This window comes from Alternaria metachromatica, assembly GCF_023757995.1.
Source record: "Alternaria metachromatica strain BMP 0045 chromosome Unknown scaffold_42, whole genome shotgun sequence".
Taxonomy (NCBI): Eukaryota; Fungi; Ascomycota; class Dothideomycetes; order Pleosporales; family Pleosporaceae; genus Alternaria; species Alternaria metachromatica.
The window spans coordinates 1-21,435 of NW_026055533.1; the positions used below are offsets into that span (position 1 = coordinate 1).

General features: G+C 52.7%; 6 protein-coding genes across 6 annotated transcripts; 2 read left to right on the forward strand and 4 right to left on the reverse strand.

The window, feature by feature from the left end:
* Positions 1-1,199: 1,199 nt before the first annotated feature.
* Positions 1,200-2,438, forward strand: J4E83_010177 (uncharacterized protein; the record flags this gene model as incomplete). Its single annotated transcript, XM_049337059.1, has 1 exon — positions 1,200-2,438. One exon carries the CDS (start codon positions 1,200-1,202, stop codon positions 2,436-2,438), a length of 1,239 nt encoding a protein of 412 aa, XP_049183761.1.
* Positions 2,439-4,587: 2,149 nt separating this feature from the next.
* J4E83_010178 (uncharacterized protein) lies at positions 4,588-8,020 on the forward strand (the record flags this gene model as incomplete). Its single annotated transcript, XM_049337060.1, has 3 exons — positions 4,588-5,097; positions 5,145-5,331; positions 5,382-8,020. The coding sequence occupies 3 exons, from the start codon at positions 4,588-4,590 to the stop codon at positions 8,018-8,020; spliced, it is 3,336 nt and encodes a 1,111-aa protein (XP_049183762.1).
* Positions 8,021-11,721: 3,701 nt separating this feature from the next.
* J4E83_010179 (uncharacterized protein) lies at positions 11,722-14,834 on the reverse strand (the record flags this gene model as incomplete). The annotated part of the gene is made up of 3 exons (XM_049337061.1): positions 11,722-13,257; positions 13,318-13,565; positions 13,619-14,834. The coding sequence occupies 3 exons, from the start codon at positions 14,832-14,834 to the stop codon at positions 11,722-11,724; spliced, it is 3,000 nt and encodes a 999-aa protein (XP_049183763.1).
* Positions 14,835-15,747: 913 nt separating this feature from the next.
* On the reverse strand, positions 15,748-16,476 carry J4E83_010180 (uncharacterized protein; the record flags this gene model as incomplete). The annotated part of the gene is made up of 1 exon (XM_049337062.1): positions 15,748-16,476. The coding sequence occupies one exon, from the start codon at positions 16,474-16,476 to the stop codon at positions 15,748-15,750; it is 729 nt and encodes a 242-aa protein (XP_049183764.1).
* A 387-nt stretch (positions 16,477-16,863) lies between these two features.
* J4E83_010181 (uncharacterized protein) lies at positions 16,864-18,701 on the reverse strand (the record flags this gene model as incomplete). Its single annotated transcript, XM_049337063.1, has 2 exons — positions 16,864-18,515; positions 18,566-18,701. 2 exons carry the CDS (start codon positions 18,699-18,701, stop codon positions 16,864-16,866), a joined length of 1,788 nt encoding a protein of 595 aa, XP_049183765.1.
* A 1,028-nt stretch (positions 18,702-19,729) lies between these two features.
* J4E83_010182 (uncharacterized protein) lies at positions 19,730-21,113 on the reverse strand (the record flags this gene model as incomplete). The annotated part of the gene is made up of 2 exons (XM_049337064.1): positions 19,730-20,751; positions 20,798-21,113. The coding sequence occupies 2 exons, from the start codon at positions 21,111-21,113 to the stop codon at positions 19,730-19,732; spliced, it is 1,338 nt and encodes a 445-aa protein (XP_049183766.1).
* Positions 21,114-21,435: the final 322 nt, after the last annotated feature.

A 21,435-nucleotide genomic window follows, 5' to 3' on the forward strand; every position in this document is an offset into this window, starting at 1 on the left:
GTGTGTGTGTGTGTGTGTGTGTGTGTGTGTGTGCGTTTCCGGGGCGCCGGTCGAGAAGCTTGGGTAACGGAAAATAGAATATTGATACGTTTTGCTAGTACATATGTTCCCATCGGCTTATTAATGATGTCAGAGCGCAGGCGGCGAATGGCAGCCGTGGCTGCTCACCCATCAGCCATTTCAGAAAGCAAGGCACTTGCGCGCGCGGGTGTGAGTTTCACCCTGATGTAGTGAAAGGTCACATCCCTCTAGGTACTACCTCCCTCGAACCGAAGTGAAAGATTGTCTATCTCAAACGTCTCCTCTACCGAGTGCCGAGCGAGATCCACCAGACAGTATATCATTTTGTCGCGATAGCGTAGCGAAGATGACAGACTACCAGTAACCCATTCGTTAGTGCTTTACAATGTGGTGGACAAGGATGAGCATTACCTTTATAGATATAGAACAATCAGCTTTGTCTTTGAAACGCTATGGAAGCTTGGACTGAATCGCTTGTAAAGCTTGCCCTCCTCTTGCTTTCCTTTGTCTTCCACAACACGCATGTGAAAAGAATCAACAAGTCTACATTTCACATAGATTCTATGCGCATCATGTATCGATCCACGAGAAGGAAAAGCATCTCTCACTTCCTGAAGACGTCTAGAGCTAGACGACAACCTCGAGATTATGTTGACAAGGGAATGCGAGAAGATGAACACCAATCTCAGGTCAGACTAAGCTCAACCGCAGTTCGCCGGGACGCTGAGCGGAGGCTCGATGCCATCATCTCAAGCCGCCAACCAGCTAATTCTCACAGCCCCGAGGAGTCTGGGCTTAGCTCACATGCAAAACAAACGAAGCTTTTCGAAACATCAGCCAAGGAAGCAATAAACGCCGCCACTACACTTGACAATGCGCCTCCTTCCAAAGAAGGTAAAGAAACCCCCACCACCACGACCAAAGGTGGTCCTAGTACCTGTCAGTGCCAGCTTGCTGGTTGTTTACGTTGTTTTCCTGGTGATGAGCACGGCATTCATTGTGGCGCATCCTCTTGCGAGGATTGCGCAGATCGTGGTCCAGGATTTGACGAATGGCATGTCTGCCAAACGGGTTCTGACAAAGATCTCTTCACGGACGGCGACGCTATCCTATCGCGAACTTATGACGGCCAGAAAAACGTCTTGTCCCTGGTTCTCTCGCGAAGAGTGTTCGAAGCCATGCGTAATTCTGTGATTGAGGGCCGCCGGTACCGAAAGACGAAGAGAGAAATCGACGCAGACCTGGATAAGATCAATAATGACGCGCAACCAGCTTGGAACGAGTATACCGCTGCCATTAACGACCTCAAGGCGGCGAAATGGAACTCGCGTTTCAGGTCCGCATCTCGAATGCTTGCAGAACGACGTAGTCTAAAAGAGGCAAAAGGAAGAGTTAGACGCGCGCAACTCGCGTATCGAAGTTTTAAGACGCGTGAACTACAGCTGAAGGGCAGGCTGCAGGATGCGGAGCAGACATGGTTCGCTATCCTGAAAGATATGGACTATTACCAAGCCATGTTCCTGGAGCATGCAGGGTCGTTACCGCGGGATAAGGACAAAGGCTGGCCGTTGAAAGCTTACGAGTACCATCACAGGATTCGGTCTCGACACTATGGGGACGGTGATGTCTATGACGGGGAGGATACCGACACTGATAGCTCTATTGAGGAAGCCACGACGCGCGTGGGCGACAACGAAGCGCCGGCGCAGGCTCAACGAACGTACAATGAAGAATTAGCTGACATTAAAGACGAATGGGTGCAACACCTTGCAGGTTTCGAAGCAAAACTCCAGTCTGCGAGGCAGCAACATGACTATGCTCGAGGCACCCACGGGCCCTTGTTGGACTTTTACATCCAAGATAACCCTGATCGCGATCCGGAGGAACTGAAGGATGAGTATGGCCCGCAATTTGTGCAACTTAACCGTAAATATGTGAGAATGATACAAGATGCAGAAGAAGCGCTGGAACGCAGAAGAGCGGCGGCGAAAGCAGCTGGAATAGATCCATATGCGGAAAATGCATATGACTTGGGTGGCGATGAGGAGTACCTGGATACATTGGTCGCGAAAGACGCCGAAAAGTTGATAGCCAATGTCGACCGCAAACAGATCTCTCGATGGCTGGATAGCTTCCGAAGATACGAGCCATGGCCGGTACTGAAGCTAGACTCCGACGGTGGGTTCGAATCAGAGACTAGTTCCATAGCATCAGCATCGTCGACTGGAAGCTCAGACTCCGTGGAAAGTCAAGTGCGCGACAGGATAGGCTCGAGACCACCTCATCACAGCCGCAAGAGGAACAAGTTCATGGTAGGCGACGTAAATCTGGATAGCATCAGCGTGTTCAATGATGATGACTACATACGGCGGCATATTGATAGTTGGGCGACCGAGAAGCGGGGTGGGCATCTGTGATCTAGTCAAGCAGCGATTAGGCCTTGTTTTTCGGATCTGGACGGTTGGGTGGACGTCGCATGATGCGTCGAAACCCGCAATCACAAAAGTTATAGTCAGCGAGTGGCCTCCTAAGTAACATTGTCGATACTGCCGTGAATGCTCGCGAATGGCTGAACAGGAATTGGACAAATCTCGCTGGAAGCTGAAGGGAGAGCGGCTTCACTTGAAGGTTGGCGAACAAGAAGCAGCGGAAGTGCAAGTCGAGTCCTGCGAGGCGTAGGCTTGGGTCTAGGCCATCCGACGTGATACTGAGCGATGCTGTTTATGTCGTCTTTTTGTGATGTTGATAGAGTAAAGAGGTTGTGGTGGGAGGACGCGCCCCAAAGGAATGATGACGGCATCGAGCTAAAACCTTCGTCCGTGCTTTCGGCCAGCGCTGGGATCCTGAGTTCGGCACACGTTCCAAGCCTCACACCACATCTCAACACTTCAGCCTTGCACTCAGCCTGACGCTACTTCATAACCCAGATCGGTATCGGAGTCGTAGCTATGCACTCAGTGGATGTGTTTACCGCTCAATCCGCCAGCTGTGTTGCATACCCCGAGCTGACCTCGCATTGTCACAGCGTCAATTGTCGCGTCAAGGCCCGAGTTGGCCAGCAGTTTGTATCTCCTTATGGTTTACTGGAAAAACTGTCAGCCTACGTAGTTGTGCATCCCCGGACGTCACGATAGATTTATTGAAAGAGGTTGGTCCTCACAAGTAACGTACTCGCGATTGGACGGTCGCCCTTTTGTCCGGCGCAAGGGAATTTATCGTTGTCCATACACCAGGTGTGGCTTCGCGTCGCGATTGGCTGTGCGTATCGAAATTACGGTGAGATCGCATCCCTGCAAAATCACAGGACGCTCGCAGCATCGCTCGTAGGGCTGTGTGCTAGGGCTGACATGGAAACCTGACAATTGTTGGTGATACTGTTTCATCCGGGAGCTACGTCTGCCGTTTTTCCACATCGAGACATCGGCTCGACGAGCGCGCAGCCATTACCGCTACTCCTGTCGACTCATTGTGAGCCTTGCTGAACGTTACAGCACCTATGCAGGCACTGCGCGCGCGTTAGTCAGCGTCGTTTCCAGCACCATGGACGCAATGAGACATGCCCGGCGGCTCGGAACCGAGATACCTGATGCATGTCCCATGCTCGCGGGGGAAAGTTGCCTATCAATGGAGAGTCGGCACACACCTCGGGCGCGCAGAGATACACAAACACCCACTGAAATCATTCTAGCCCGAACCCATCCTCGCGTGGATCCTAGTACGGCATCAATCTGTTCTCGAACCTCGCTGGTGTTGCGCCCGTGTCCATTGCTCTTCCTGTAAACTGGACCGGGATACAGAAGAACCCATAGGTGTAGGTATACAGCTCCAAAATTATCATCTCATTAGCTGAACACGCCGATGGAACGTTTCACATGTCTGGGTGCTACTCCTGTCAGTCTGCAAGGAAACGCTTGATCAGACCATCGCGAACGCCGCACGGTGATGGTACCAAGATGTGAGAGGCGTCATAGCACCACCACCATATGCAGGCAGATTCGGCGAACAAGTTGCTCACCTCCAAACCATCACCAGATGACCGTTTACTGGTAATATGACAAGACAAGAAGTCGGTCAGGCTTCCACCCGTAGTCAGCTAAAATAGGCTAGCTGGCCGCCCCCAGGCTAATCTAGTTGCGCGCATTGGCCGTCTGAGCCGTTTCCAGAGAACGAGAGCCTCCCTACTGCGTCGCGTCCCAACCCAACACTCTTACTCGTCGTCAGTCCTTGTCTGCAGCTGAAGACGCAGGCCAGTGCAGCTGCAGCCGATCGCCGTTGTATCTGCCTCTCCGCTTGATGACGGCCGCGAGCATGGGTTCGGAAGCTCCGCGGCAAGCTGATTCGCAGCGGCATGGCGAGCGGGGGCCCTGCGGCAGCGCCGAGCAACGCCTCGTGTCTGACTGACCCACTTCTTTTCTTACAGGCTCTCGAAATACCACACCATACATGGCAGCTGTATGAAGCTTTGTTGGGGGCTGAGAATTTTATCGTCACCCCAAATCATTTATTAACGACTGAGCCCCCAATGGACGCCGTACGCCCCAAGAAGCATAGCCAGCCCCTGAGCATATGGGCCGCGGCACAGAATTGACAATGGCATCGAATGGTACTCACAACGACTTCATCAACATCACCACTCCACACTCTAGGGCGCCCAGCATGGTTCAAGATACGCCTGCGCCTGCGCCACGGCCACGCTTGCCGGTCAGAAAACAAGCTCCTCAGAGGAACATCGACGAGTTCTGGAACAAGTTTACGACCAAACACCCCGGTAAGATCTTTACAATCTTACCCGACAATCTGTATGCGAAACGTGCCGCCGCACATGCGCCGAGAGGTTCCATACCTGGGGTCAATGCGCTTGCATCCTACGAGGAGGCTAAGGAAGCCTGCACCAGAAAAGTCGCAAAGATCGTCAAAGAATGCCGACGACTGAACCAAAAGTATCGAGATCCACATTTCGATATAGAGGCCGACTTCAAACGGTCGCAGCTTATTCCAGACACTCCCGCCGATTGCTTGACTGGGCTCAATGAAGAGAACGCCGACTTCCATCCTTTATCGGTTAAGAGAGTCGAGGTATGTATTACCACCCCCACTATCGTCGCATGCCTAACTCGTCACAGGACATCTTCGATGAACCACGATTTTTCATCGAAGGCGCCACCGCGAACGATGTACGACAGGGCAACGACGGTGACTGCTGGTTCATGTCGGCACTGGCGACGATCTCGAACAAGGAAGAATTGATACAGCGGGTGTGCGTTGCGCGCGATGAGCAGGTCGGCGTGTACGGATTTGTCTTCCACAGAGGTAAAGACATGACTATATTGTCGGGTAGCTCACAGGCTGACTTATCTCAGATGGCGAATGGATATCCGAGGTCATCGACGACAAGCTATATCTCATCAAGGAGGACTTCGACGAAGCGAAACTTGAGCGCTCCCACTGGTTGGAACTTCAGAACCGGAAAAGCCCCGAAGATGAATACCGGACTGTCATGCAAACCGGTTCCAGGGCCCTGTACTTCGCGCAATGCAGCGATCCCAATGAAACATGGCTGCCGCTGCTGGAAAAGGCTTTTGCCAAAGCACACGGCGACTACAGTGCCATTAATGGCGGCTTTGTAGGCGAAGGTATCGAGGACCTGACTGGAGGTGTCACGTCTGAAATCTTTGCAACCGACATCTTGGATAAGGACAAGTTCTGGCACGAAGAGCTCATGAACGTCAATAAGACGTTTCTCTTCGGATGTGGCCAGATGGGCGGTATCTACGGCGCTCGCAAAGGAATCCAAGAGAAACATGCATACTCCGTCATGGAAGCACGCGAGATCGATGGCCAGCGCCTGCTGAAGCTTCGGAACCCCTGGGGCCGCACCGAGTGGACTGGTCGCTGGAGCGACGGTTCAGAAGAATGGACTCCAGAATGGATGAAGAAGCTAGACCACAAATTCGGGGACGACGGTGTCTTCTGGATCTCGTACAAGGACCTTCTGCGTACCTACCAGCATTTTGACCGTACACGACTGTTCGGTCCGGAATGGACGGTTTCTCAGCAGTGGACAAGTGTCAACGTTCCGTGGAGCGTCGACTACCTCGATACCAAATTCAAGATACATCTCGCGAAAGGCGGCCCCGTAGTCATCGTGCTTAGTCAGCTTGATGATCGCTACTACCAAGGTCTGGAAGGTCAGTACGAGTTCAACCTACAGTTCCGGCTCCACAAAGACGACGAAGAAGAGTACATCGTTCGCAGCAACGGTACATACTATATGACGCGCTCTGTCTCTACCGAGCTGGATCTTGAGCCTGGTAATTACACCGTCCTGCTTAAGATCAAAGCAACCAGAATTCCTGACAATCCGACACCTGATGAAGTCATCCGGATGACCTGTACCAAACGGCGCGAGAAACTGCTATCGATCGGGCTGTCTTACGATCTCGCGCATGCCAAAGGACACTTCAGGGAGCAAGAAGAAGACAAGGCCAAACGTCACAAAGAGGAGAGAGTTGAGCGCAAGAAGGCCGAGATGAAGCAAGCTCATCAACGCCGTAAGAGATTACGCCATAAGGCTGAGCTGCGTGACCTGAAGAAAGCTGCGAAAGAGACGCGCAAACTCAATCGGTCTGGCGACATGGCAGAAGTCGAGAGGAAGCTCGAAAGCCTGTCTGGTCTTGGAATAAATGTCGAGGAAGACAACCGCACTTCCGGCGACGAAGACGCTAAGCCTGTTCACCAAGCAGTCTCCAGACACCATCGTGCATCGAGCCTTGACCCACTCCGTGAGCGTTCGGCTAGTCCAGGTGGCGGTTTTGGCGGCCGGAGCGGATACAACAAAGGTCGTGATGGCTACAATGCATCGCTTCCCGGAGCATTGCAGGGTCGTGGCGGCTACAACCGCGATAGCAATGGCTCTGCGATCCCTGAAGCTGCAATCCTTCAAGGACGTGGTGGATACCACCACAGTCCCCAACCTTCTCCTGCGACCCATAGTCAAAGCTTTCAAGGGCGCGGAGGCTACAATCAAAATATGCCTGGAGAGCTCCAGGGTAGAGGAGGATACAACCAAAATATGCCTGGTGAGTTGCAAGGCAGAGGGGGGTACAACCAGAACATGCCAGGAGAACTCCAGGGTCGCGGAGGTTACAATCAAAACATGCCTGGGGAGCTTCAGGGTCGCGGTGGCTACAACACCGACTTTCCTGGCGCATACCAAGGTCGCGACGGATACAACGAAGGCCAGATGACGGATTCGCCTATTCCTACGCCATTGCCGACGCCTATCCCCACGCCGATGACTGATGAGTTTCGCCCTGGAACGCCCGGTCAAAGGACATACAGTCCGCGTCCTGAGCACCGACCATCAAGTGGCGTTCGCCGGGCTACACTCACCCCCATCCCGGGTATTCGACCCGGTATTCAGGTCACTCGCGGACGAAGTGCTAGCGAGTACTCCCACCGCGCTCAGCACGGAATGCACTCGCCCGACGACATGTCCGACGACTCCTGGGATTCTGATCTCGATGGCCCCTGCTCGCTCGACTCAGATCTCTCCGACGATGAAGACAACATTCCGCGCATGTTCTCTGAACGCCAGCGCTATATCTGCTACAACAACACGCGCTACCCCTACGTCGAAGAGGAAGATGAATTCGAGCGCGACCCATGGAACGCTGTGTGCGTCGTCGGTCTCCGCGTCTTCAGCAGAGACAACACCGATGTCACCATCGAAGTGCAAAACAGTGAGGGCGAGACCAAGAAGAAGTCCGATGGCGACGATGCAAGTGTAGCAAGCATGGGTGCGAGCAGACGCAAGGAAAAGGAACTCGATGTTGACGATAGTGCGGCAGATGCGACGAGTCCGATGCGCAAGAGGAATACTGGTCTGGATGACGCGCTTGATTCTAAATTGAATCGGGCCGATGAAGCGGAGCTCGTGAGCCAAATTGGCACGGCGCCGGCAGGCGTGGAGAGGAGTCGCCAGGGGACGTTGAGCTGAGCGGAATGGGAGCGTATTGTCGGGGTTTGTTGAAGACGAGAACGTACTATTTGGAGTTCGGTTGCTTTCAGATTGATAACGCTTTGGCTAGACTTTTGTTGTTGATTCGTCGATGGTGGGCATGGTCTTTAGAAGTCACGTGGAGTTTAATAGCGCAGCAATTTGATCCGCGGTGTTTGACTGCAAATATACATGCTCTTCATGTCTCCCAATTAACTATCATGATATACCCAACTCGCGCGTGCATAACAAATTCCTTGCGCGTGCTTTCTTGATGGATTCGTGGCACGAGGGAAAGGGGTCGGTGATGTCATAGCGCGAGGCTTAGCAGCATCCGCCGCAGCCTCACTGTGGCCTTCGCGCTTTCCTCATCCGCGACAAATCTCCACACCACCGAACAATGCACCCTCCATCGACCCTTACCTCTAGTTATTTCGTGTTGCCTGGCAGCATCTCACTTCCGGTTTCCTTCATGTCGTCCAGACCCAGGATGCCTTCGTCGACATTAGCGATGCCTTCCCCTTCAGCAGCTGAATCACTTTAGAACGTTATTGTCGTTTCGTAGGCTTAGCTTTCATAGCCGCCTCGGGCGGTCACGCATGCCCTGTCCATCATGTATGGATAGAGTTAGAGCTGCTGTAGGCGTATTGCTGTGCCTCATGCCTGGAACTTGGTGGGATCGGAATTGCCCCTCATTGCTGTTCAGAGGCATCACCATCGTTCCTTCTACATCCTTTTACTCTATATATCATCATGAGGTTTTGCGACGAGTGCGTTAGACTCAATATAAACCCCGCAAAATTTCTTCCTCCAGCAGATCTCGAGGAGCCGCCGTGGTCGCACAAATGCAATGTATACATAAGGCCATCAGAATGCGACCTATGTCAGCTCATCGCAAAGTTGATCGAAGCGACTATTGCCTACAAGATACCCTCTGTTGTCGACGATCGGGGTGCACGAACCTGCCTGGTCAATTCTCGCACGCCTATAGCGGGGAATACGAAATCCAAATTTCAACCTTGCATCGCACTGGAAATTCATGGTCTGGACAGAATCTATGAATGGGGAGCGGGGATCCGACCAGCCACTAAAGATCCTCTAAGGTACCCTTACTTCAGTCGCATCCTTCCGCAGGGTCCATCGTTTCTGGATTTTGAGCACATCCAATATTGGATCACCCGTTGCGAGAGCGAACACTCGCATTGCCGAGAGAGATCAAAATTGGAAAGCGACATATTCGTCGAGAATGTTCTTGTCATCGACGTCGTAGGCCAACGCATCGTTCCTGCACCGAAGAATTGCCGTTATATAGCCCTGAGTTATGTGTGGGGGAATGCCACCCAGGTGCAGCTAAAAAAGGACAACCTCCTGGACCTCTCCCGCGAGTCTAGTCTATCCTCTCCCACCATTCCCAAAACTATACGCGATGCTATGATCATAGTAGAGAAGATTGGCGAGAGGTACCTTTGGGTGGATGCCCTGTGTATCGTTTCCGACGACGCTGCTGCGAGGCAGGCTGCCATTTCCAACATGGACAACATCTACGCAGGGTCGCTTCTTACGATCGTTGCGGGGAATTGCAGTAGCGCAGACGATCCGCTTCGTGGTGTGAGTACAGAACGCTACTGTAAGCACATCACTCGCACGATATCGTCAGAGGTGACCCTCCTGGCACATTTTGACATCGAGCACTTATTTAGAGAGACTAAGTATTGCGAGAGGGCATGGACGTATGTAAAGCATCACGTCAACGCCCGAAGAACACTCACTCACGCATGTTAGTTTCCAGGAATTTCAGCTGGCATCTAGGTTGCTCGTCTTTGCCCCAAACGATCAGGTATACTTCCTATGCGATGAAGCTAGTTATACTGAAGATGGCCCCGATGATTGCGTTCCCAATTCATCAGATAGACTCATGGTCTCTAACAACAAGAGTGAGTTTACATTCTCTCTCAAGCGACGTCTACATGGGCATCTTCCCCATACCAATTACCGGTGGGCACTGGCAAGATACTCAAAACTCAAGATCACCAAAGAAGAAGATATACTGAATGCCTTCGCTGGTGTGGTGAAACGAATCGGTGTTGGAAGCTGTTGTCAGGGCCTACCGCTTGCTTACTTCAATCACGCCTTATTCTGGAAGGGCGGCACCTTGAAGCGACGCAAGTGCTTCCCAAGCTGGACCTGGGCAGGCTGGAGTGGTCTTCAGTTATATTGCAGCGAAGAGATTGACTATCTACATATGTATGGCGACGCAAAGCGATATCCGAATGACGGGCATCGAGAGTGGGTGCATAAGGCATCGGAGATGGAACTTATTCAACTTTGCCTCAAGCATGCGACGTGGATAGTATATTATGTCTGCGACAACGCGAGTGCTGACGCCCAACCCCAATGGCTACATGGCGGCGATGATCATGGCAAGGATGTCGATCTGGCCAGAGAAGCCCACGAGGCGAGATTTCCAGGACTCCCACGCAACTCCCTACCAACTAAGCTATGCTACGAGCGCTCAGACGGCACTGCGGGCTTTCCATCGGTACTACATTTCTGGACAGTATCGGTTTATTATGAGGTTCGGGATCATCCACCGCGTGAACAGCCTGTCTTGGGGGGCGGGGACGGCAACATGATAGATTCGGAGGGCAATATTGTCGGAAAGTGCGAATACGATGCTGGGGTCAACTCAGAGGAAGTGGAGGCGGCTCTATCATGTCGCGAGTTCATCATTGTCTCCGAAGAGGGGGATTTGAGCTACGAACGGCGGGAGAGTGCTTCTTACATCCCTTCTCAGAGGTACAGAGTCCTCATGATTGAGTGGAACGGGGATGTCGCCGAGAGGATTGGATCTGGCTATCTCCAGCGAGAAGGCGTGTTCAAGTCGTGTCGCAGGCCGATGAAGTGGAAGGAGATTGTACTTGCAGAAGCTTCTTTCGTTGTTATTTGAGATCATCAAGTCAACTCAATTGTCAATTGACATCAACTATTAGCGCCGTCGCAAAGACCGAAGTACTGCGCACGCACCGTCTCCACTTCCTTGACATTCGAAGTGGTCTTAGATGGTCGATTAGTTCATGACAATGTCATGCAAGATGACGCAATATTCTAGCGCACACATACTCTTACAAGCACGTCAACCTAGGGAAAAATTGAACACCCTGGGGTCTATATCGCAGTCAACACACCCACTTTGCATGTACTCATCTTTATGTAGTCTGGAGACCTGTTCAGTTTTTCCCTTGTATGACGTGCAAGTGCCAACGTCGGCTTTTTGCGGGGCTCTCAAGAACTCACATCACGGCAAGACAAATGTGCTTTCAAAGGAGTGACTGGTATTCTTTCTAAGTGAGTGACTAACTAGAGACCTCGTGGGAGATCAAACGTGAAAGCAACGCGGAAATCAGAACGCAAGACAGGGATCGAGACGGTCAAAGGAGAAGGGGCATGGTGTGGGCAGGGGCAGGGGGGTGGGGCGGTAGGAGATCGCAAAGGACAAGGAACAAAGGGAATGAAAGGAGATGTGGGCAGAATGGGGCAGGGGGTAGGGGGGCGAGTGAGGTGGTGGATGCGCGAACATAGGAAATAAGGGAGCGTTTGAAGCTGACGAAGAGTCGACAGATATGGTGGCAGAAAGGCGGAGAGCCAGAAACAAGGTCAAGGGAAGCTGCCCTGGCTACTAGCTGTGAAGACAAGCCAGGCAACTAGAGGTAGAACATCTTGTCGTCAAGCTGTGGCAACCAAAGGTTCTTTCGATCTGGCTGTGGTTCTTCGCGCGCTTTCACTACGCCGTAACCAAGCAGATACTCGTTCATCATGTCCGCCATCTCCCGGTCGTTCTGGTATGTGTCTTCGTCGGAGAATTTCAATCGTCGCTGCACGCTTGAGAGCTGATCGTACTGGTTTGTGGTAGCGAAAAGGAAGTACTCATACATTCGCTTCGCAAGCTTCTGTGCGTAATGGACCGGAAGTGCGATAGCAAGCTTGGCGTTCTTCTGCTGGAAGTTCGAGTTGAGATGGCGTGTGAGAATCTTGCATTGCTCACCGGTGAGGAGTTTGCCAGGCGTGTCCCACACGTAGTATTGGTACTTGTATCCAGCTTGCCCAGCACTGTCAGCGATGTTGAACTCATGCGCGGCGTTCGGGGAGAATTCTTCGCTGGAGTTATTGCGGTATGACGAAAAGACGTGGGCGTTCCTGTTGACCAGCACATAGTCGAAGGTGGTCGTATTGCCATCGTCCCAAGTGAATACCTTGCATGCTGCTTCAATTGCAGCGATTTCTCTCTGCACAACGTCTTCGCTGTTGGACTGATTGCTATGGCGGTAGAACACGATATGTGGCGCGTTCGTAGCCCCTTGCTTCCCTTTCCAAGCCTCGATACGTTCGCGCATCATGCTGCTAAGATCAAGGATCTGCGATTCGACTTCGTACTTCAATTCGGAGGTTCCCCAGTCTTTCTTCCAGGAAGTAACGTTCAATGTCGTCTGTAATCGGGCACTAGCCGTGTAATGTATCAGTGCTTCGTCAACACTACCAACAAGCGCGGCGACTGAGGGGCAACTAGCGGCGGCAGCGGATCCAGAGTGTGAAATGTGAGCCCCTACAATCATCAATCTCTTGTTTGCTGTCTCCAGATTGAGCAGCTTCTCGGGGACAAAATTGGGGTCGCCTTGCAGGGCGTTCAGCTTCTGCAAGATACCGAGAGGAAGAGGCGCAGGAAGTCCTGTTGTTTGGTCGGCTCCAGGCTCGAGGTGCTTTCTGTTGACACAAAGCACGACTGCGCCAAGCTTTCTGTTGCCGAACTTTTGTAGTTCTGCTCGAATGTAACGAACCTCTTGCTTGTTTCGACCCCGCTCATCTACCACGGCGATGATGGTGTCAACTTTGCTGTCGTAGAACGCTCTTATCTCCTCGATAGTGTCTTCACGCAGTACCAGGAGCGACTTGACGTCAGGAATGCAGGCGATAGGGCTCGTGTGTGACAAATCTAACGCGAGAATCTGCTGCTCCTGGTTGAGTGCCGCATGAGCGTCCAGTCGAGTGACAAGCGATTTCGCGAAGCTTTCGAAGTCTGTGGAGCGCATTCCATTGGGTCGAACATAGATGATGCCGCATTTGATCGTGGCACCAGTCTTAGGTCCCTCCACAGGGTTGCGATCGACGCGTTTTGTCTCGTTCGATGGGAACCTGAGCGAGTTCATCTCTCCGATGTCTTTATCCACGAGTAGCTTCATACCCTGCTAATGCGTTAGCACTTCATCTTTCTTTTTATAGGCAACATCTCTATGTTGACTTACCTCGTGGCGCCTTCGCATGCCATTCATTTGACCGTTGAGGAATTCGACCAAGCGCCCCTCATTTCCAGCTAGGTCATATTTCGCTCGATGTCCTTTTAGCGAAGCTATCAGGTGGCCTACAGCTGGAACCTGCTGTACTGAAGCTGCCTCCCCGGCCGTCTTGAGGAATTCGAGTGGTACCCAGGTGTCTTTCCCGATATTGGCGAGCGGCGATCCGGGGAGCTTAGTTTCCTTCAGTTGGGGGTATGCTACAATGATGTGTCAGTCGGAACCATGTCTTGATCAAAGTCGCGTCACTTACTCTTGAAGAGATACTGAGTAACCGTCCATCTCTCGCCATCCTTCCAGAAGGCCGGAACTCGAGACACCGGCTGCAAATCAACAATGACGGACTCTGGGAAGCTCGGAGTGGGGCGTTCTGCATTGCTACTGCCTCCCAAGCCGACTCTTGTTGTTGCACGTGAGTTTCTTTGAGAAGTAGACATGGGCGACAAAGCAGCACGCTTGCCTTTGCTTGAGGGACTGTACTCCATGGATCCGCTGTCGTGTGACATACCAGTCGCTTGACCCAATGAGCTGGAGCCTGGTTGAGACCCCGGTTCGTATTTGCGGACGACGGCAAGACCTATCAGCATCGTCCGGACGTTCTGGAAGAGCTGAGTGTTGCCCACATCTAGTGAGCCAGGACCAAAGGTTCTCGCGATGAGATCATGTAGATCCGTGGCACCCTTGATGCCAGGAACAAGATCGACCTCGGCGCGAAGCTTTCGGTGGTCAGGATCGAGCTTCAACGTTGTGCGAAACAGAATCTTGAGTTGCTCAGCTCCTTTGATGGTAGTCTGAAAGTTCGGGAATCGGGCGGGGGTAGCTTCTTTCTCGTGCGTCCGTTTGATGGCCTCTTGGAGTAAAGTACCCATCTTGAATCCCGTTGCACGGCTATCGTCCTTGGAGGGCATGGTGGGGCCAAACTTGCGCACAAGAAGCTCTACATTTTTCCAGTATCCCGTGCAGTCGGTGCCTTCTGCTGATAGTTTCTTTCCCTGGGCAAAGTCGAGTGCGCAATGGATAGCCTCGTTTCTTGGTGTACCATCGGATGCCTTGATTGTCGCGAGTGTGTTCTTCAGGATAGTGCCTTGCTTCGCCTCGTCCGGGAGACTATCCACACGAACTTGGTCGAATGCGAAAAACACGAGCTCGTCGATAGGCCAGACTAAATTATCGGCGTTTTCTTGTACGGTGACTTTCTTCTGAGCCCAGAGTTTAAGTGCACAGCGGTCGTGGAGGTTATGCAGCGTGAGGTACTCAGTAATGGCCTTGCGTCGCAGTTTCTGGCTTATGATGGGGTTTGACTGTTCGGTCTTGTTTTGTCTGCTGACAGTGATCGGGACGACATAGAGTTCCGCTGTATCTCCCAAGGGGTAGTCGACGTGACAGATAGCGGTCTTGCTTGGGGGTTGGACGATCCAGGGAACGGGTTCGATGTTGGGAACATTTTTTTCATCTGAAAGATCTACCATTCTGTTTCTGAGGTTATCAGGAATGTATGCGAATGAACTGTTATGGTGTGGGTTTAGAGGGCGTTCTGAGCAGTACTTATAGTTATTGCGAGAGGAACTCTGGGTTTGCTTGTCCGAGCCTGATGACCACGCGTTACATTACAGACCGTAGAGTCTGGATTTGCGCTATTGCTCACGAGCTCGTTGCCGCCGAAAATCATTGTGTGACAATCGACATACATTATGAGACGTGACATGTCTAGCAAGCTATCCGGTAGAGCATGGCCAGTCGAAAGTCTTGGATGCATCGCAATGAGGATATGACGCCTCCACCTGGATGAGGGGAAATCTCGACATCCTAAAGTCTACATTAACGTTAGGTTACCCATTATGCATGTTTTTGTCTTAATGTAGGGCGCAGGCGTGTTTAAATTCTTTTCCTTGCGTGAGGTGCAGACATTGATCGGGGTAGCATCCGTTTTTCACAACACGATCTTTCGTAGTCATGATGAAGCATCGGAATGCCGTAATCGCGGGTACGGTAGCTAGCAAGTTGTTGGGCTGTTGCAGTGATGTTGAGGAAACAGCCCTGGAGGCGCCGAGCACGCGTCCCCCGCCGCGGTCGAGGATGACTAAGCACTCCATGACGTCACGCGTCTAGCTCGGCTTTTCGAAGGACTCGCGTTCGCGCGAAGCTGCGTGGTCAAACAGAGACTCATCTTTAGATTATTGAATCCAGTTACGCGTAAATTCTCCATGATGAGGCCCGACCCCTACCTCTCAAGTCCGCCACGTAACACTTACTACGGCTCTTTAGCATCACGGACTCCAACGTTGGGCGATTAACACGCTTGCTGGTGTCTAGTATTACGATATGTTAATAAGCAGCCTTCTATGGCAGTAGCGGCATGTGCTGCTGATCATGCACACCAATTCACCAACTACGCGACAACTCTTCCCATTTCTGCGACACAGCTCCCGAGCGCAGCGTCACCATCTTGACGCCACGCTTCGCTCTCTTTCTTCGTGCAATATGGGCCTTGATCTCATCCTCAATGCTTTTTGGCGCCGTCTTAACCTCTTTGTTCGGCGGCGATGGTGCATTCGCAACGGCGTCTTCCTCAACCTCCACCAACATCTCCTCACGCTTCCCCAATTTCCGCCTCTTACCCTTCTTCTTAGTACTGATACGCATTCTCTCCGCAGCCACCGCCACCTCAACATCTTCAACACGGCACAGTCCCAACTTACCCAACACCTCAACCTCAACCTCCGCACCGTACGCCTTGCGAAACTGGTCATCTAGCATGCGCTTCACAGCCACAGGCTCAACCTGCATCATCTTGCATGTCGGAAAGACTGCTAATTCAAGCTGCTGTGCCATCGAACGGAGAAGAACCTCGTCGACCTCATCGCGATCAATAATGGGCAGCTCGTCGCGGAGCTTGCCGATGACGGCGTGTTTCTCTTCATCGTTGAGATTGGCAGCTTGGTATTGCTCAAATGTGTATTCAGTGATGCTAGGTTCGCGTTTCGCGACTGGAGTGGTATTGGGTGGCAAGAAGGAAGGTGGATGTGCGGGAGTGCCGATTCTTATGTCATTCACTCCTCTCAGACGGCCCACGACAACTCTGGGTTCGCTTTTCTTGTCGCGTCTAGGCATATCTTGATGAGTATAGTGCGACGTTCGGAGTTGAGTTGGATAGGCGTTTCTGCTGACGAACGTGATTTGGTAAAGTAACCAAAAGCTTTTGTAGCTAGAAGGTGCTTTGCACATGACCTACTGGCTCTGTAATTCACTTCCATGTTGATCTCACCGGAGCGAAATTATGCTTTCTGGTGCGCTCGCATCGGTGGTTTGTACTGTACGAGCGCATGTGGCTCGCTGTCTTGCGTTTGCATTGCTGGTAGCGAATAGTTGACGAAAGATGAGGACGATTTGACAAGAGTGAAAACGCGACGCATTTCATGAGGGTAAATATTTCATTAATGGTTTTATTGAATCATTCACGTCGCATCGTGCGCGCCGTGTCTGTGAATCGCTTCAAGCTCATAGCATGAACAGACCGGCAAGAACACCGAAGAGGCTGACGCCAACGGCGCCTTGACCAAGACGTGCAGCTGCGTTCTCAGTCTGCTGAGGCGGTGCACCAGTCGTGGGTGAAGTGCCGTTGCTGGTAACGTTACCAGCTCCGGGAGTGTCCTCCCTCTGGCCGTCGACCTCCTCGATACGTCCATCGAGCTCGATGTTTACTGGCGTCTGGCTCAAGATGTACGAAGTGAGTACCTCATCCTGAGTGTCCAGGGTGATGAAATCAGTCGAAGGCTCGAAGAAGTTGTCACCGCCGCCAGCAATGAAGTCAAGAGTGACCATCTGGTATGTAGTGTCGTTGTTGAGAGGCTCGTCGCCGATGGTGACAGAGACAAGCTTGGAGTTGTTGGCGTTCTCGGGGTTGTATTCGACCTTGATGCCGGTGCTGACCTGGAAGAAAGACGTGACTTCCCTGCCATTGCCGACGTTGACACCGGTCACAATACCCTCCAAAGACTCCCAGAGGGTCTTGCCATCGATTTCAACCTGAACGATGGCGTTGCCAAAGGGGAAGGAAGTCAAGACTTCGCCGCGGGTGATGTCACCCTGGTCAATGGTGGCACGGATACCACCAGCGTTGATGAGAGCAAAGTCGACATCGTCGGTGTTGTTCTTGCGGTAGGCGAGCATAGCATCAGCCATGAAGTCACCGAGCAGGCACTCTTTCTGTTGGCAAGTCGTCTGGTCGAGCTCTACCTCGCTGGTACCAAGCACCTCCGCAGCGAACTCTTCGAAGGGAATGCGCCACTCCTCGATCTGCTCTTGGAGGTCCTCATCCTGCTCGGTAGTGTTGGTGAGGTGAATCGGAGCGCCATGGTAAGCAAGGATCTTGCCCTGAGGGTCGTAGGTGACATCGATGTAGCCGAGGTACTCGCCCCAGCGGTAGGCAGTGACGATAAAGACCTCGTCTCCATCTTGGTTCTCGACAATTGTTGGATATTTGCCTTCAGCATCTTCCATGTCACCGAGCAGGGTGTGGCTATGGCCGCCCATGATGAGCTGGAGACCAGTGGTAGCCTTGGCCAGCTCCTGGTCCTTGTCGTAGCCAATGTGAGTGAGAGCAGCAATCCTGGTGATGTTGGTAGTGGCCTTGATCTCATCGATAGCACCTTGAACGGCCTCAACGGTATTGGAGAAGACGGTGGTGACATCGGCGTTGCTGAGACTGCCAGTCTCTTCCGCAGTGACACCGATCAGCGCCAAGCCGTGCTCCTCAAAGATGGTGTATGGCTTGACAGTCTTGTTGACGTTCTCGTCCTCGGAATGCACATTCGCGCTGACAATGGGGAATGTAAGGTTGACCAGGAACTCCCCGAGCGCCGCATCACCGCCATCAAACTCGTGGTTGCCAAGGGTCATGGCATCAAAACCGAGTTGGTTCAGAGTCTCCGCAATCTTCTCGCCGCCGTAGTAGCCGTAGAACAGAGTGCCCTGGAACTCATCACCGGCATTCAAGAAAAGACTGTCCTCGTAGTTGGGGCGTTGCTCCTCGATGACGGTCTTCACACGCGCGTAACCACCATAGCAGCCGCGCTCGGGCCTGGTGCAGTCGGTTCCTGAAGAGCTGAACTCATCAAGATGGGCATGCACGTCGTTGATGTGGAAGAATGCTGAATCACGTGAGCAGAGGCAATGTTGGAGTCAACACATGCTGACTTACAGATGTTGTAGTTTCCGTCCGCATCAATGCCTCGCTTCACCATACGCTTGCTGTACAGCGCGTCTTCTGCTTGAGCGATAGCCGTCAGCGCCGAGACGGCGATAAGTGACGCGCTAGATCCAGTGGCGAACTTCATCTTCACTCCGACTGGGCTTGGTGGAGTTGGTGAGAAGAGGCGCGAGCACGACAGTAAGCCACCTCCCTGGCAGCCTGTCACTATTTGTACCACGCAAACAAAGCGGACGCCGCCGCCTCAGTAGCTGCAGTCACGGCATTTCAGCCTTGGCGACCTTGGCGGTGGCCGTGCTTAATTCTCGGCAACTGCCTCTTGAGGTTTGGCGCCTTGCTGTGCCTGATAACAATTCACCAATGAGCAACACACGTGCGACGTGGGCTTACAAGACGCAGGAACGTTGCACGGAGACCTGGAACTCGGCGTTGCCTTCTGCATGAATTCAATGACATTGCCGTCGACACGTGGGCTTGGGAAGTAGAATGACCAATTGAATAGGCGCTTAGAGAAGCGACTACAGTTTCCTGAGAGCCGAGCTATCCATAGTCGAGTTCATACTAACGGGAAAACGGGCGGACCGATGACGGTGATGATGATACCGGTAACGGGCTAGATGTGGCATACCAACTCCGAAATCCCCAAGACCTGGATCCTGGAAGCCCCGGACTCCAGAACAGGTTCGCACGTAGAGGAAGATGAACATTTATTGATAGTACATTGCGCTACGACAACAAGACGAATGAGTAGTAAGCAAACAAAAACGATATACAAAATGTGAAAATCGCCCAAACGCAATCCTCCAACATCAAAGCCAACAAAACCGTTATCACACCTGTGCGAGCCTGCCACACCTCCTCCAAGACACTCGCGTCCCACCGCATCGGTTTCCAAGTCGTAAAAGCGTTCGCGATAAATGCGGGGTCCCACCACTCGCCCCGCCCTGTCGAAAAGGACGCCCCGGCTTTGTTACGTGCTAGTGATCGTCAGCGTAAACCCACTTATCTTACCGGACCTCCATCAATCTTTCCATCATCTCATTCCATCTCTTGAATAGCGCTCCTTTCTCGTCCGTAACCAAAGCCTTGATAGTCGTCGTTAGCGAAGAACGTGGAACCACTTTAGGAGTCTCTTACCTCCAACAGTCCCGTCTCTCAGATCACCAAATCGGCACCCTGAAGACATTTCAGGTGCTCGTCCGCAAACTTCTCTAACCGTGACTCAACCCCAGTGGTCGGCCATCGCAAAGGCTTCTTGTACGCCTTGACACCCTTCGCCGGGATAGTCGCGTTGTCGAAAGGCTCCTTGAACGATCCGAAAACCAGCACGGGTGTCTCCATCGCCCGATTACCGCACCACAACTTGCCAGCCTTGCCGATGTTGCTCAGATCCTGCATCATGCCAACGTCATCCGCGGTGATGACCTTGGCGGCCTGCAAGGCGATCCTGAAGTCTGCGTTGCCGTAGTCAAGCTGACCCAGCGCTGGTCGCTCGCTGCGAGCCAACGCTTCTTGGCGGCGGCGCGCCTCGTACCGCTGGACGCTGGCGTAGCGGTTGAGGAAGCGTCGCTTGATGGTCAGAGCGCCACTTTCGGAGCCTCCAAAGAGTTGACTTGCACCTCTGCCTGGTGAGGGTGGCTGAGAGTGGAGAAGGCCCGTCAGTGGCTCCCAAGAAAAGGACGTTGTGGACCCATCAGCTGCAGTAGCGGACTGCTTGACGGTCTCTTCTACGTTGTAGAAGCGTGGCGCGATGGGTCCTTCAACGTAGCAAACGTGCTTCTTGACGGCCTGGGAGTTGGGCTTGCGCATGGCCGACTTCAGTACAGTCTTGGCCTTGCGTGATGCCTGCGCATCTGGCTTCCTTGCGGACCTCTTCGTGTTCGCACGGCTGACTCTGCGCGTCGACAACGAAACTGGAGCCAAGTTCCGCTTCGGGAGCGACTTGGCAACAGTGGTTGGCTTGTTCGGAGTCTTGCGCAGAGCTACCACCGGAGCGACCGGCTTGCGTGGCTTCGACGCCGTGGCGTCGCGATTCGATGATGATGTTGACGTTGTCTTCGAAGTAGTCATCTGTCGTTTCGTAGTCTTCTCGGAGACAACAACAGATTTTGGCTTGACAACAGGTAGCCGTGAAGCTGGAGCCTTCGCCGAATGTGGCCTTTCGACAAAAGCTAAAACTGGAAGTTGTTAGTTGTGAAAACGATTCAAAGAAGTTAAACTTACCTCCTTCACTGGCGTCCTGTGTCAGATGAGACTTAGTCGTCACCGCAGTCCTTGATCGCACGCGCTCTAGACCAACCGAATCACCGGTGTAGTCAGGGCAGCGAGACAGTCCAACGAACCAGTCCCGGTTAGTGCGCAGCCCCATACCGAGCCGCTTCATGCTGACCATCTTGCGTCCGAAGAGGTTCATGGCAGAAGTCTGCTGCTCAGGGCTGACGGAGTCGTCGAAGCTGTTGTCGTTGAACATGAGCGACGTGTTGTCCATGTCGTCGTCCGCGGGCTCGTTGATCTCCGACGCCGGCTCTTCAAACTCCATCGTAGGCCTCTCGGCCTCCTCATATAATTCTTCCTCATCAACCTCCGCCTCCGTAGTGGTCTCGGCAGCGAGTACCGTAATCTTACGCCGAATAACCACACTCGTCATCCTCGCCCAAAGCCTCGACTGCCTCCGTACACTAGTCTCTTTCACCGCCGTAATCATAGGCCTCGGGATACGCGTCTTACCAATCTTGCTATCCGCATTCTGCTTATAGTCAGCTCGAGCTCTAGCGAGTATCTTGGGTGCCCTTGGCGCCGAAGCGGTAGTCATTGTCCTTGACGCCAACACACGAGGTGTTGGCTTATTTTGCTTCGCCGCC